We start from the raw sequence: 11704 nt of genomic DNA on the forward strand, positions 1-11704 counted from the left end.
CAGCACCCAAAACACCCTAACGCCCTCAGTGACTCAGCACATGCTATGCATGTCTGAAGGCATTTAAAAATGTCACGAATTCAAAGAACGCTCTTTTTCCCAATCTGACTTTGTTTTGGATTTCTTTGGATTAGCAGCTGTCTTTTCCCCCAGTGATCTGCATGATGGGTTTCTAGAACTTGCTACATTATAATAGCAGCAACCATAGCGACAGCAGTAACTCTGTGTGACTGAAAGCGCTTGTACAATTGGCATCAGGCAGACATGCAAAGCTCCAAAGGAAAAGTCGAAGCTCGCAGACATACAGCAGCATCTGGGCCAAACCTGAGCAAAGCTGGAAACTAAGTCCAAAGAGATTTCCTTTCATGCATGCACTCACAAAGTCCCCTAGCACCAGTTTCTACCACTCCTTGAAACAAAGCACTTTCTAACGTGTCCTGGGAATCCATACCAACAATTGGCATTGCGCTGTATTGTGCCTGACCTGAATTGCTTATTAAGCTCAGAATATCGAGATTATTCTGATTTTTTTTTTATTCTGATTTTTTTTTTAGGATAATGTATTCATAAATGAGCTTTCAGCTGCGGATTCACAAAAAAAAAAAAAAAAAAAAAAACCACAAAAAAACAACTCGTTAAGAAGTGGTGAAGCACACTCTTCAGAAGCCTTCAGGCTATTTCTTACACTCCACTATGCCAGCGGGTTTCATATCCTTTCATAGAGTGCTGTATTTCAGTAGCAGCTTTTGTAATTCCAGATTGATCATCCATGGCTTTATCTCAAATCCTTTCTCCTCAATTCAAGGGACAAACTCCGTATCTCTTTGCATTTATTAGAAAGCCATTCTTCTCAAATCAACAATACCACTTTATATGGCAAAGTCATCTTTATTGGGAGACAATACAAGACAAGTGAACTGTCAGACTGCAAAGGAAAGGTTCAAATCTTTACATCACTGCAGAAATGATATGTTTTTATCAAAACACTGCATTTTCTGCTTCATTCTCTGTGGACCCTTTTGGGTCATGTTACAAGATAAAAAAACAACAATTTATAATAGATAATTGTTCAGGTTTTCTTTCCCTAGCATTTTCTTTACAAACCACGAGTCCTACAAACTATTGCCAACCTCACTTAAAAGTCTACAAATCGATTCAAAATAGTCAGTCTTTATGAAAGACTGAGGTTTACCAGGTTTCTGCAGAAAAAGGTGGACTCAGCTCTTGGTGCAGTAACCCTCTAAAATGACTATTATTTTAATGCGTAAGTACTAATGCAGTTAGTACATAGTATCCAGAGAATTAGGTAGGATGTGGCATGCAAAGAAGCTCTCTGCACTGCTATGCAACACCAGCCTCCTCCAAATCTCATGAGCTCAATAGGTAGCAACTGTGCTGAGCCGTTCTGCCCTGCCCTAATTCCCATGGAGGAATATCGCTGTTGATTTCAGCAGCCAAGGCTCTAAGGAAAAGTGGGGAGACAAATCTGCATCTGTTCTCAGAGGTACCTGTGACATCAGGGGACTGACAGTGGAACAAACAATGTAAATGAGATCTAATCAAGCCTAGTGAATCAGCTGTACCGCTAGCATTGTCAGGGTGCAATGACCATGCTCAATTTTTCATGCCTGAGAAGATACAGGACAGCTGTTAGAAGGGATCTGTCAAATGCAATATTATCTCTCTGACCTGTGATATCTTGTGGTGCCAGGGTCATCCCAAGACTGAGGAGAGAGTGCCCTTCTTGGTCCTCTGCGACTTAACGCTATCTCTCTATGGTCTGAATGCTATTCAGGTCCTTGGACTTCAGCAACAGAGAAAGCTTAATATCTCTAAAATCAACAAAGATATTACAATGAGCCAAAAGAAATCCTTGAGCAAAGAAACAGCCAACACGATGGACACCACAAGGCATGTGGCTGTAGGTGATGTTTAGGTGGTATGTATATATTCCATGTTTCTTCACTAAGCCATGCTCCTTCCAACGCCTCTGCATGCCTTGGTTGCTCTCATGTGCTTGTCTTTATCCAGGTGATGAAGGAAACTGAAAGCTGTCTTATTCTACTTTGTAAAGCAAAAGTTAAAGAGATCAGAAGGTAAAAATATGCATTGGAGAAATAAAGGGATGTGAGCAAGGAAAGGAAAAATGCAGGCTGAGTATCACGGAAAAGTTCCAAGCGGAATGCCTACTAAGCTGTGTTTCCTGAGAGAAGAAAATAAAAGCATTTAACACTAGACCAGACAAAATCCTGCAAAATGTGCCTTTGGGAACTATTCTGTCCTCTCTGTGGGGAATATGACTTCATCTGCACTGGAAAACGTTGCAACACTTTGATGCCAAAGTGAAGATCCCAGCAATATTCAAACATCTCACGGAGCTCAGGAACCAAAAGAAGCCACAACTTTCAAGGCAAAAATAAAATTGCTAACTCCCAGATTCTGCTCTAAACAATACAAACGTAGAAGATCAGAAGAGAAGTAACTCGGAGTTTACTCTGACTTTGCACCCACAAAATAGATTATTTGTTCCCATGTCTTACATTTCCTGAAGTTTCATTAGGTTATGCAAGCAAAGCCCTTTGAAATGAAAAGCATCACAGAAGTGCTGAGTATCATTGTTCCCTCCTAATAAAAAAGGGCAAAAAATAAAAAGCAAGAAGCCTAAACTTGATTCTGCAGATAAATAAAACAGCACTCCAGGATTTCTATAGATCAAAAATGTTGTTTTTAATGCAAAAATCTGCTGAAATCCAACGCAGCTCAACAACATTCAGAACATCATATTTTTTTTTTAACATCAATAGGAAAGGGAAGAAAAGAAACTCTTTCCAGTATTTTAGCAGCATCTTTTCTTTTTTTTTAATACATCAGCATTTCCATTTTAATTGTGCTTCCAAAGCACCAAAATCTTTCTCCAGGCAGAAACTTAGCATGTTTTTTTTTCCCCTATTTAGCTGAAAATTATATTAGGAGTGAATATAACTGGTGAGGAAAAAAAACAGAATGCTTGTTTCAGAGCCCAATTAACTATAGACAAGTTAATTCACTTGGGTAACACTTCAAGAAGACACAACCTTGGATCCACACCCATTTTAGATTAATGTCACAATCAAATATTCTTACCTTTAGGATAGAAATATTGACATAATTTGCACTGAGTGTCCTTCATTTCAAAGAACACATGAAAATCTGTAGCTGATAAAGGCCCTGCTGCTTCTCCAGTATGATTCTGGTGCACCAGAAGAATTAAGACATCTCAACTGGCTGATGACAGAATGAAAAGAACAGAAGCAGAGAAATATGAAGGCTACTCCCAGCACCATCTGTCTTCTTCAGGTTGCATCTCCAGTGTTCCAAGAGTATTACAACTCCTTGCTTGCTCAATGCTCCTCATGCCCCAATGACAGGAATGGCCTCCTCAGAGCTAATCATTCTGCACTTTATGACCAGTAATGTTTATTATTTAATCTTGCTTGCTAACCTGCTCCATTGCAATGGCTGGTGTTAGCTTGAGCAGCAAACATTTGTTCACTTGGGTCTCCTTCGGTTGGATTCCTTAGGGAAAGACTGTGCAAAGAGCAGTGCTGGTAGATCTGCTGGGTCAGCAGCCTTTAGGGCTTCAGGAAGGACATGTGCAACCAAAGGGAAAGCAGTCACAGGAAAGGGGATTGTCTGGAATCTAAGTGCCTGCTTTTTTTTCACATTTTTTCACATACAAGCACCTGCTAACCTCGATTCCCTTCCAGTCAGATTTGGTGGCAATGCACTGATAAAAGACTTAAGCAATACAGGATACATCTGACTAAGAGAATAGGAATCTAATTTATGTCATTTAAAAACCAACAGCGACAAAGAACATATATTGTATCAGTTCATCTTTTGTTTTGAATTTGCTTTATATTTTAATTCCTCTTCTCTGTCTGAATACAGCAGAGAGAGAGCTGGCTAATCTTCAATGGAACATATGCTACAAAATCTGTTAAAGATAACATCACCTTCTAAATTCCCTCGTTCTTAGCATCTTCCCAAACATAATGCTTCCCAGCCTTTCTCAGCTGGACTCCAGACCCAAATCCAGGAATTTGACCTGTGCACTATCACAGCAGATGAAGGCAACTTTCAGTGCTGGGAAGCGGGCACTGAACATCAGCATTAGCTGCCACAGGATGCATTTCAGCGAGTCAAGGGAAGCACAGTCAACCTAAAAAAGGATGATGCTGCAAAACACTACACTTAATCTCTTGGTGGATACCTGTAGAAATTTGGAGTGATAGTGTGAAACAGTGATGCCATGAAGCTGCTTCCAGACAGGTTTTGGTAAAGAAGGCACAATATAGCACAGCTTAAATGGATTAAAAACAAGTAAACTGGTGGATCTTAAAAGAATAATTACAATGATCCTTAAGCAAATGTGATTTTGCAGGAATCTATTTTTAGTGCTACACTTTTTAATATTTGCATTAATGATCTGGAGGAAAAGCAGTCAGAAAAATTCACCACTGGAACGACTTATGAAGATCCTGTTTTCCTGGAATTAAATTCAGACTTGAAAGGCTGTTTGTTGTTTTTTGTTGTTTTTTTTTTTTTTTCCTCAGAGATACACTCTTGTTCAAATAGGAGTTACATGAAGGTTGTCCTGCGACCTATGCTAAGGCAGACCTCAGTCTAAATAGTCACAGTGCTCTCTGCTGACCTTATTACTGCTGAATCTATCAGGCTACAACATGACATGTAATCACTCACAAGTAACATTTAACAGTGCCACGTTCCTTTTTTTGCTCTTCTGTTACCTTCTGGTGAGGCATCCGTTCCTCTCACAAGCCCCTCTTGCAATGCCTTTACATGCACATGTATGCACTGGATTAACACCTAGCATGCAGTTCATCTTTGTCCTGGGTGAGGATCGCCCTGTCGCATGTCTACAGCACAGCAAAGTCACTGAAGCTTTGCATTTGACAAGATGAAAGAGAGGGAAAGACATGTAAGACAGCCCTGAGAAACAAACTTGGAGGGGAAGAATAGTGCTTGGTTTTGGGTAGAAACAGACAACCCCCCCCTGGATTCTCCCCACATGGGTTTGGGGTAATCATTTCCTTCTTGGAAGTCTCTTGGCCATCTTTCCTGCTCCCACCAAGGCTCATTTTCTCCCTGTTATTTTTTCCCAGTTACGCTCTCTCCCCATAGGCAGAAAATGATCCTGACCTTAGCCTTCCATGCAGAAAGCAGAAAGTCTCATTGCAGCTGTCAGACAAAATAATGGTTACTGGTCACTGCCCGCAGTTCATTTCCTTCCCTTGATGGTTTCTAGCCTTGGTAGTCATCTGCAGTTACCTTCACCAAAGCCCCTAATGACTTTTCCTGAGCTAATCTCAGACCCAAGGCTGCCTTCATTCTCCTTGCCTTTGGCTGCAGGCCACATTTCTTGTTCTTTAGGCTCACAGACTCCGTCTTTTCCAAGAGGCCCTCCTATTTCTTCAGCTGTTTCCTCAAGCACTTCCTTTGAGGAATAGCTTCTCTACACGGTCTCACAGTGCTATGGGTTTAGTTCTCTTCCCTTTTCTATCCTCTACATCTTAGACCTTGACTATCTCACTTGCAAAGTCACATCCAGCCGTTAATATGCTAACTTGCACACCTCCTTTGGTTTTTTCTCTTTAAAATCTCGAGAGTTTTTCTGAGAGTTCTTCACAAGACAACACATTGCCCCACCTTCAGTGTTCATCCTGATGGAAAATGCTACATTAATCAGCCCTTCTTCATACACAGCAGTCCTGAGCAGGTGATAGGTGACGGAAACTGTTACGGTCACTATTGGCACAGGACACTTGGATAAGAATCCTGGGCAGTTTGTATGATACTTTTTCCAGAAGGCCCCATCTTTTTCCTGAGGTGAAATCAGAAGCTGCCAGAATCTTCATCCCCTTCTTCTCTAAATGCTCCTTTTACCACTGCCCACTTCAAGAGCTCTCCATGTTTTCTAACCAGCAATTAAAGGACCTTAGTTTCAGGAATTTTAAAAGCTCCCATGAGACACGAGAGAAACAGAATAGAGAAATGAGGATTGGAAAAGAAAGTACTGCTTCTTTCTTTACTGAAAGGATTGGCAAAACGTGTGCACTGCTCGCACAGCAAGTGATGAGTACTGAAGATGACAGTGTAAGCCACACAGCTACTCACAATGATGGCAAGAGCTCATTTTTCATATGCCACTCAAAATCAAGGCCAAAGAGTCAGATTCAGAGGGGCCTCTAAGTCAGCAGGTCACTGCATGCTCTGCTCCCCTGGATTCATACCTCTCTGAGCTTGTCTTAGCCCTCCTGCAGAGCCAAGGGGAGTTCTGAGCAAGTGGAAATTTCATCTATAATTCCTGTGCACTGACCATTTTAATGAAAAGCTTCACCTTGCCAGCATAACACTCTTTAAATTGACCATCCTTGCAATACTTGCATCTTTTAATCCGCTGTCTCTCATAAAACTGGCTAACCTTTCAGTTCATTATGTTCTTCAGATTATTGCTATGCTCTTAAAATCATTGTTCTGCATTTGCAGAGTGAAACTATTCACCAAATTAGTATGTCATATCTGAGCTGCAAATTTCCATCTCCTCACTTAAGTAGAATTGACTTGCCAAGATACAATGAAAAGAAGATCAATAATTATAGACTCTAATTTGCCATAGATTTCTTAAACTTTGCTTCCTGCTGTTGTGTCCTCAATAGTTATGGTCAAAAATGCATCCTTGCAATCTGTTCTAGCTACATTACATATCTCTTTATCTTCCAAACATCCAAAGTAAACCAGCTGGAAACGCTGCACTTACTGCTACCAGCAAAGACTGTATCTATCTACATAACTGTGCCCTCAAGAGGTTACAGACAGCATAACTTTCACCTGGGTTGTCAGTATGTCAAAGCACTCCAACAGAAATGCTCCTGAAGCATCTTGCTGAGATACTGCAGCAGCAGTTTGACCACTGAAGAAGTGGCTGGACTTCGGGTACTTCTTGTTGCCCAAACTGCCTTAGTAGAAGCTTAGAGGAAGCTAATGATAGCACTGTTTCTCATGTAAGCAATTGCTGCAACAGCTACAGCCTTGCCACGTGATTATACATGGGAAAGGAAGTGGTTCCTAAAATTGCAAATGGAAAAGACTGTGATGCAACCTTTTTGTTAGGAACATAAACTCAGCTTATCCCAGAGTCAACATAAAATATATGTATGCTGCTTAGGCAGGATTGTCTGAAATATCACATACAAAGTACATAAAAACAACCAATATCTAAAGAGCCATTCCGGGTCCGCACGGACCTGAAGTTTCTTGCAGGCTCTGCCATTCAATTTTTATGATAAGAGCAGATTTGTGCCATAAGCACTCGTGAATAATTCCGTCGCGTGAGTTGCCACATACAACTGAGGAAATCCCAGCTGTAAAACCTTGGCACAGTTCAGCTAGTGCAAGCTGCACTACTTCTGCACAGGTGCTATTCCACTGACCTACTTGGAGTTCCCTCTCTTTGTTACTGCTGGAAGAAGAGGATCAGGCTGTTTGCTCAGCACCTCTGGTAAATATGCCTCTCTGCCACCTTTCATGGCAGTAAAAATGCTTCCAGTATTGGATGAAGGAGTTTCAGCAACTCATAGGGCAGCCTACATCTCACCCACCCACAGGCCTCCCTGCTCTCAGTTGGCTTAGCTACTCATCAATCCATGATTTTAAACCCTACTGGGAAACCTGCTTAGATCCTAGACTAACAGAACACCACTATAACTTTAAACCAGCTACGCTGAATATGCCTACGCAGGTTTCTAACTTCAAGAAAAATGCAGTTTATTCATACACTCATCCTCTACCACTGTCTGCAGCAGCTATGTTGGTGCAGGTGACCAGGATGAGAAGAAACAGAAAGTGAAACCATTACCCATCTCCTTGCCCAAACGCAGGGAAAGGAACGGAACAGAACATGAGTTACAGGCACCACTCCGTGCACTGTTTATTTTTCCCTGGGCTTTTCCTTCATAATAATAATGGTAGAAGGCTCTTTTAACCCCAATAAAAATATTTGTGAGGGTTATATTTGGCTAGATCTCCAGCCGGAGGCCAATTAAAGTGGCAATCACAATAGTCAAAGCACACCTTGTGGTATATACCTCAACCTATAACCATTGTACAGGGAACAAAGACCCACATTCCTGTATAGCAAATAACCCCAGTAGCTCATGGCTTGACTTAAAACAACCTAATGATTATAATGCCTAACGTCAACATCTGTGTAAATATAGCTATGTCATTTAAACAATGGAGCTGTACTGATCAATAGCAGATGAAGATCTGGTGAAGGATGTAAGGATCTGATCTTTACCCCCATACGTGCCTTCAGACCAGCCAAAACAATGGCTTCAGCCATCTGGCCCCTCTCTGACGTCCCCACAGACAGTTTTTAAGCAGGTTAAGAAATGATGGGTTCTCACTTTGTTCATTTCTTACACATTTCCAGCAGCGCTGAGTGAAATGAGAAACAACCATAAAACCCAGTAGAGGGGAAAATTGGACGTGCTGTGTAAATAATTTCTGAACTGTGAGTAAAGTTGCTGGCAATTTTCATTTCCTATCACAGGTTCACGTATCTTTGAATTGTCACCTCCTGAGATGTTCACTCCCTTCTAGAGGGAGGAGATGCAGCGTGGTTACATGAGTGGTCGTGGCACGGTCTGAAGGGTTCTCCTTAAGTGGGAGAACACCTGGGAGAAGAGCCCACATCTATGGCCCACGCTGACATCCCGGTGCAGGGTCTCCAACACCTCCCATGTCCCCTTGTCCGTCTGTCCATCCACCCCACCATGTTTCGCTATGGTGGCTGTAACCAGACCCAGGTATGCGGCACCACCAAACACAAATTAAAACCAGATGAGCAGAGCAGCAATTGGAAAGAGGGGGTGGTTAAAGCCCAAGCAGAGCCTGTGATGGCTCTCAGTGAAACTAGCCAGGCCACATGGGCTCACAGAGCTTTGCTGAATTGAAAACCCTCTCCACGCCCTGGTTGCCTGACCAGAGCTCTATAATGAAGCAGCCTTCTCGAAGCAGCAGCTTCCAGCAGAGTTAACTCTCAAGCAGCTGCTGCGTTTTCAAATTGTCAGCCAGATTAAACACAGGAATGCAACACTGAGGGAAGGGCGAATTGACAGGGTCAGTTTGCTCTAAAGTGCAGAAAATGCTCCAAAAGTCAGAGCCAGGGCTTCTGGCAGCCGGTGGAGCGCCACGCTAACACCGCCCAGCTGAAGGCCTGGCACAGGTTCCTTACAGGGCCTTGGCTGTGTCCCCTAAGCTGCACCCCAGCTGTGTTTGCATCTTGCATGTGGGATGCGAGCCCACTGTCCTATCTGGGTGCACCTCAATTTGGGGGGAGAAGGGCAGGAAATGGGCCCAGAAGGACTGCCCAAATGCTGGCACCTGGGCAGATAAACTCATCCCCTAATGGAGGCAAGCGTACACCAAGTGGCATGAGGTGACAGTGAGTGCCACCGAGCCTTGTGTTGCTGATGACAGGGGAGAGTGATGATTTACTGGGAAAACAGCCCTATAAAAAACACACCAGAGTATCCTGCTTATTGTCTCATACCCTTCAAACACTCCACGGCTAAAGCCATACAATTCGCAGGCTAAAAAAAGAATGGGAGGTGATTCTCCTACGCAGTGTCTAGACCGCAGCCTCCTCTAACCCCACCGGGCAGAATGGAGCCAGCAGCCTGGCAGGGCTCCTCCTCACGCCTCCTCTACCAGGGTTAAACATTCCCTCCCTGTCTTTAGCTCAAATGTGAGCTGAACCTCTCAGGTAGTTCTCAAAGGTTGTCCAACAACCTGGCATGGGGCTCAGTGCAAGAGTGACTGTAGGTCAGCAAGCCTTTGGGCCACATTCAAACACTCAGACAGCCACTCAGTGGTCAAGTGGCCAAGCCAAGTGGTCTGCCTCATACCTTCCTCTTCCCAAAGCCTCCACACCCATACAAATTAAGTGTGAAGATCCACACCGCAGCACAAGCAGGCAGCACTTACCTCCCAGGAACTGGATGCCTCCTGCCACCCTGCCCACGGTCCTGGAGATGAGCTCGGACACGCAGCAGCCCATGAGGGCAGTCAGGGCCACCAGGAGGAGCAGCCCGCAGCCCAGGCCCGTCACCACTGTGCAGATCCGCCACTCGGTGCTGGGGATGGCCTGGAAGGAGGCGTAGCGGCCGCACTGCTCCACCATGATGGTCGTTTGGCGGCTCTCATCCCGCACCGGATAGGAGCACCTCCGGAAAGTGCCAAAGGAAACCGACTTCTCCAGTTGAGACCCCAAGAGCCAGTAGGGCATGAAGAAGCCCACACAGGATGCCGCTGCGCAGAGGAAGGAGAGGAAAGCCCAGACCACACCGGCGCAGGTGAGGCTGGAGGCCATCTTCACGTCTGCACCAAGCCCCTCGCAATGGAGAGACAGAAAGCCCCTCTGTATTTTAGAACGTTAGGGATAATCCAGAGTCTCTCAGCCTTGGCAAATCCTCACAACGAGAGAAGCTCGGATCCTAAAAGCCAGGGGGGTGTTTCCTCCCATCATGAAGACAAAAGTCCCTGATTAAATAACAGAAAGGAGAAAAAGCCAAATTCAGTAACACTGACATTAGAAGAGTTTATCTGCCAGAGCATCTTCCCTTCCTCCAACACTTCTCACGAAGACATCATACATCTCTGTCCCATTCCTGCAGCCACTAGCATCACTATGAGGGGGCAGCGTGGGCACGCAGGCTGTGCTGCCCTGCCAGGGCTTCCCTGCTCACCTCTCACCCCTGCACGTCTTCACCTTCCCTCTGCTGATAGAGAAAAAGGCGAGGTCTCATTCATCCCTCCTCCTGCAACATGCTTTAGGCATGGCCTCACAGTTTCCGTGCAAACCGCTCACACTGCCTACAGCTTTTCAATCCCAGACCCCCGTGGCAGCAGTAAACCTCATTAACACAAAACCTCTTTGCCTCTTCCCAGCCCAAACGGAGCACCTTTAGCTCCTGCTCCTCCCGGACAACTCGCAGGCTCCCAGCTCTGTGGTGCGTTTGCCTGTTTCAGGAAAGCTGCTTCCCAAAGGTTGGGGTATATTTCTTGTTAAATCCATCCTGGATTGCTGCTCCAACTGTGTCTGTAAATTTATGATCACCTCTCACAGTTCCTATAAATGAATTCCGATGGCCATTTACAAGGGCTTTTTTTTTTTCTAAGCGTGATTAGACAGCAATCAGTGCACTCAATTAATGTGCAGGCAATAAAATTAAAGCTCCCTTTGCACCAGGAGGGAACGCAGAGACAGTCCCTGTAAGTGAAATTAAGCGTGTGCACCACACAAAACTTTTGTTTACTTTTAAAACACTGAGAAGAAAAAAAAAAAAAAAAAAAAAAAAAAAAAAAAGAAAAAAAAAGTCTCTTCCATAAAGCTCAGAAAGGCCCGAGATGCAGAGAAGCCACACGCTCAGCTCTTAGCAGACACAGCCCATCTGCAGGAACGCCTTCCAACCTGCCAGAGCCCTAACCTCGGGGACAGAAACTTGGAGCGGGGCACGGGCCGCCTCCATCCCTCCGCAGGCATCTCCCGGGGAAGGACCCGCCCGCGTCTTGGCGTTCCACCAAACGTCTCCAGCAAAGTGGGTCACGGCACTCGGGGGAAATGGTTCCCTCAACTAGC

General features: G+C 44.4%; 1 protein-coding gene across 1 annotated transcript in view; it reads right to left on the reverse strand.

The window, feature by feature from the left end:
* Positions 1–10435, reverse strand: part of LHFPL6 (LHFPL tetraspan subfamily member 6) — a gene marked incomplete at both ends in the record, with an annotated part of 132382 nt that extends 121947 nt beyond the window's left edge. Inside the window, one exon of the mRNA XM_079535742.1 lies at positions 10051–10435. Within this exon, the coding sequence (XP_079391868.1) occupies positions 10051–10435 (385 nt within the window). The remainder of the gene's footprint in view (positions 1–10050) is intronic.
* Between the last annotated feature and the right edge of the window lie 1269 nt (positions 10436–11704).

The sequence above is a fragment of the Tetrao urogallus genome, assembly GCF_951394365.1.
Source record: "Tetrao urogallus genome assembly, chromosome: 1".
In the NCBI taxonomy this organism is placed as follows: domain Eukaryota; kingdom Metazoa; phylum Chordata; class Aves; order Galliformes; family Phasianidae; genus Tetrao; species Tetrao urogallus.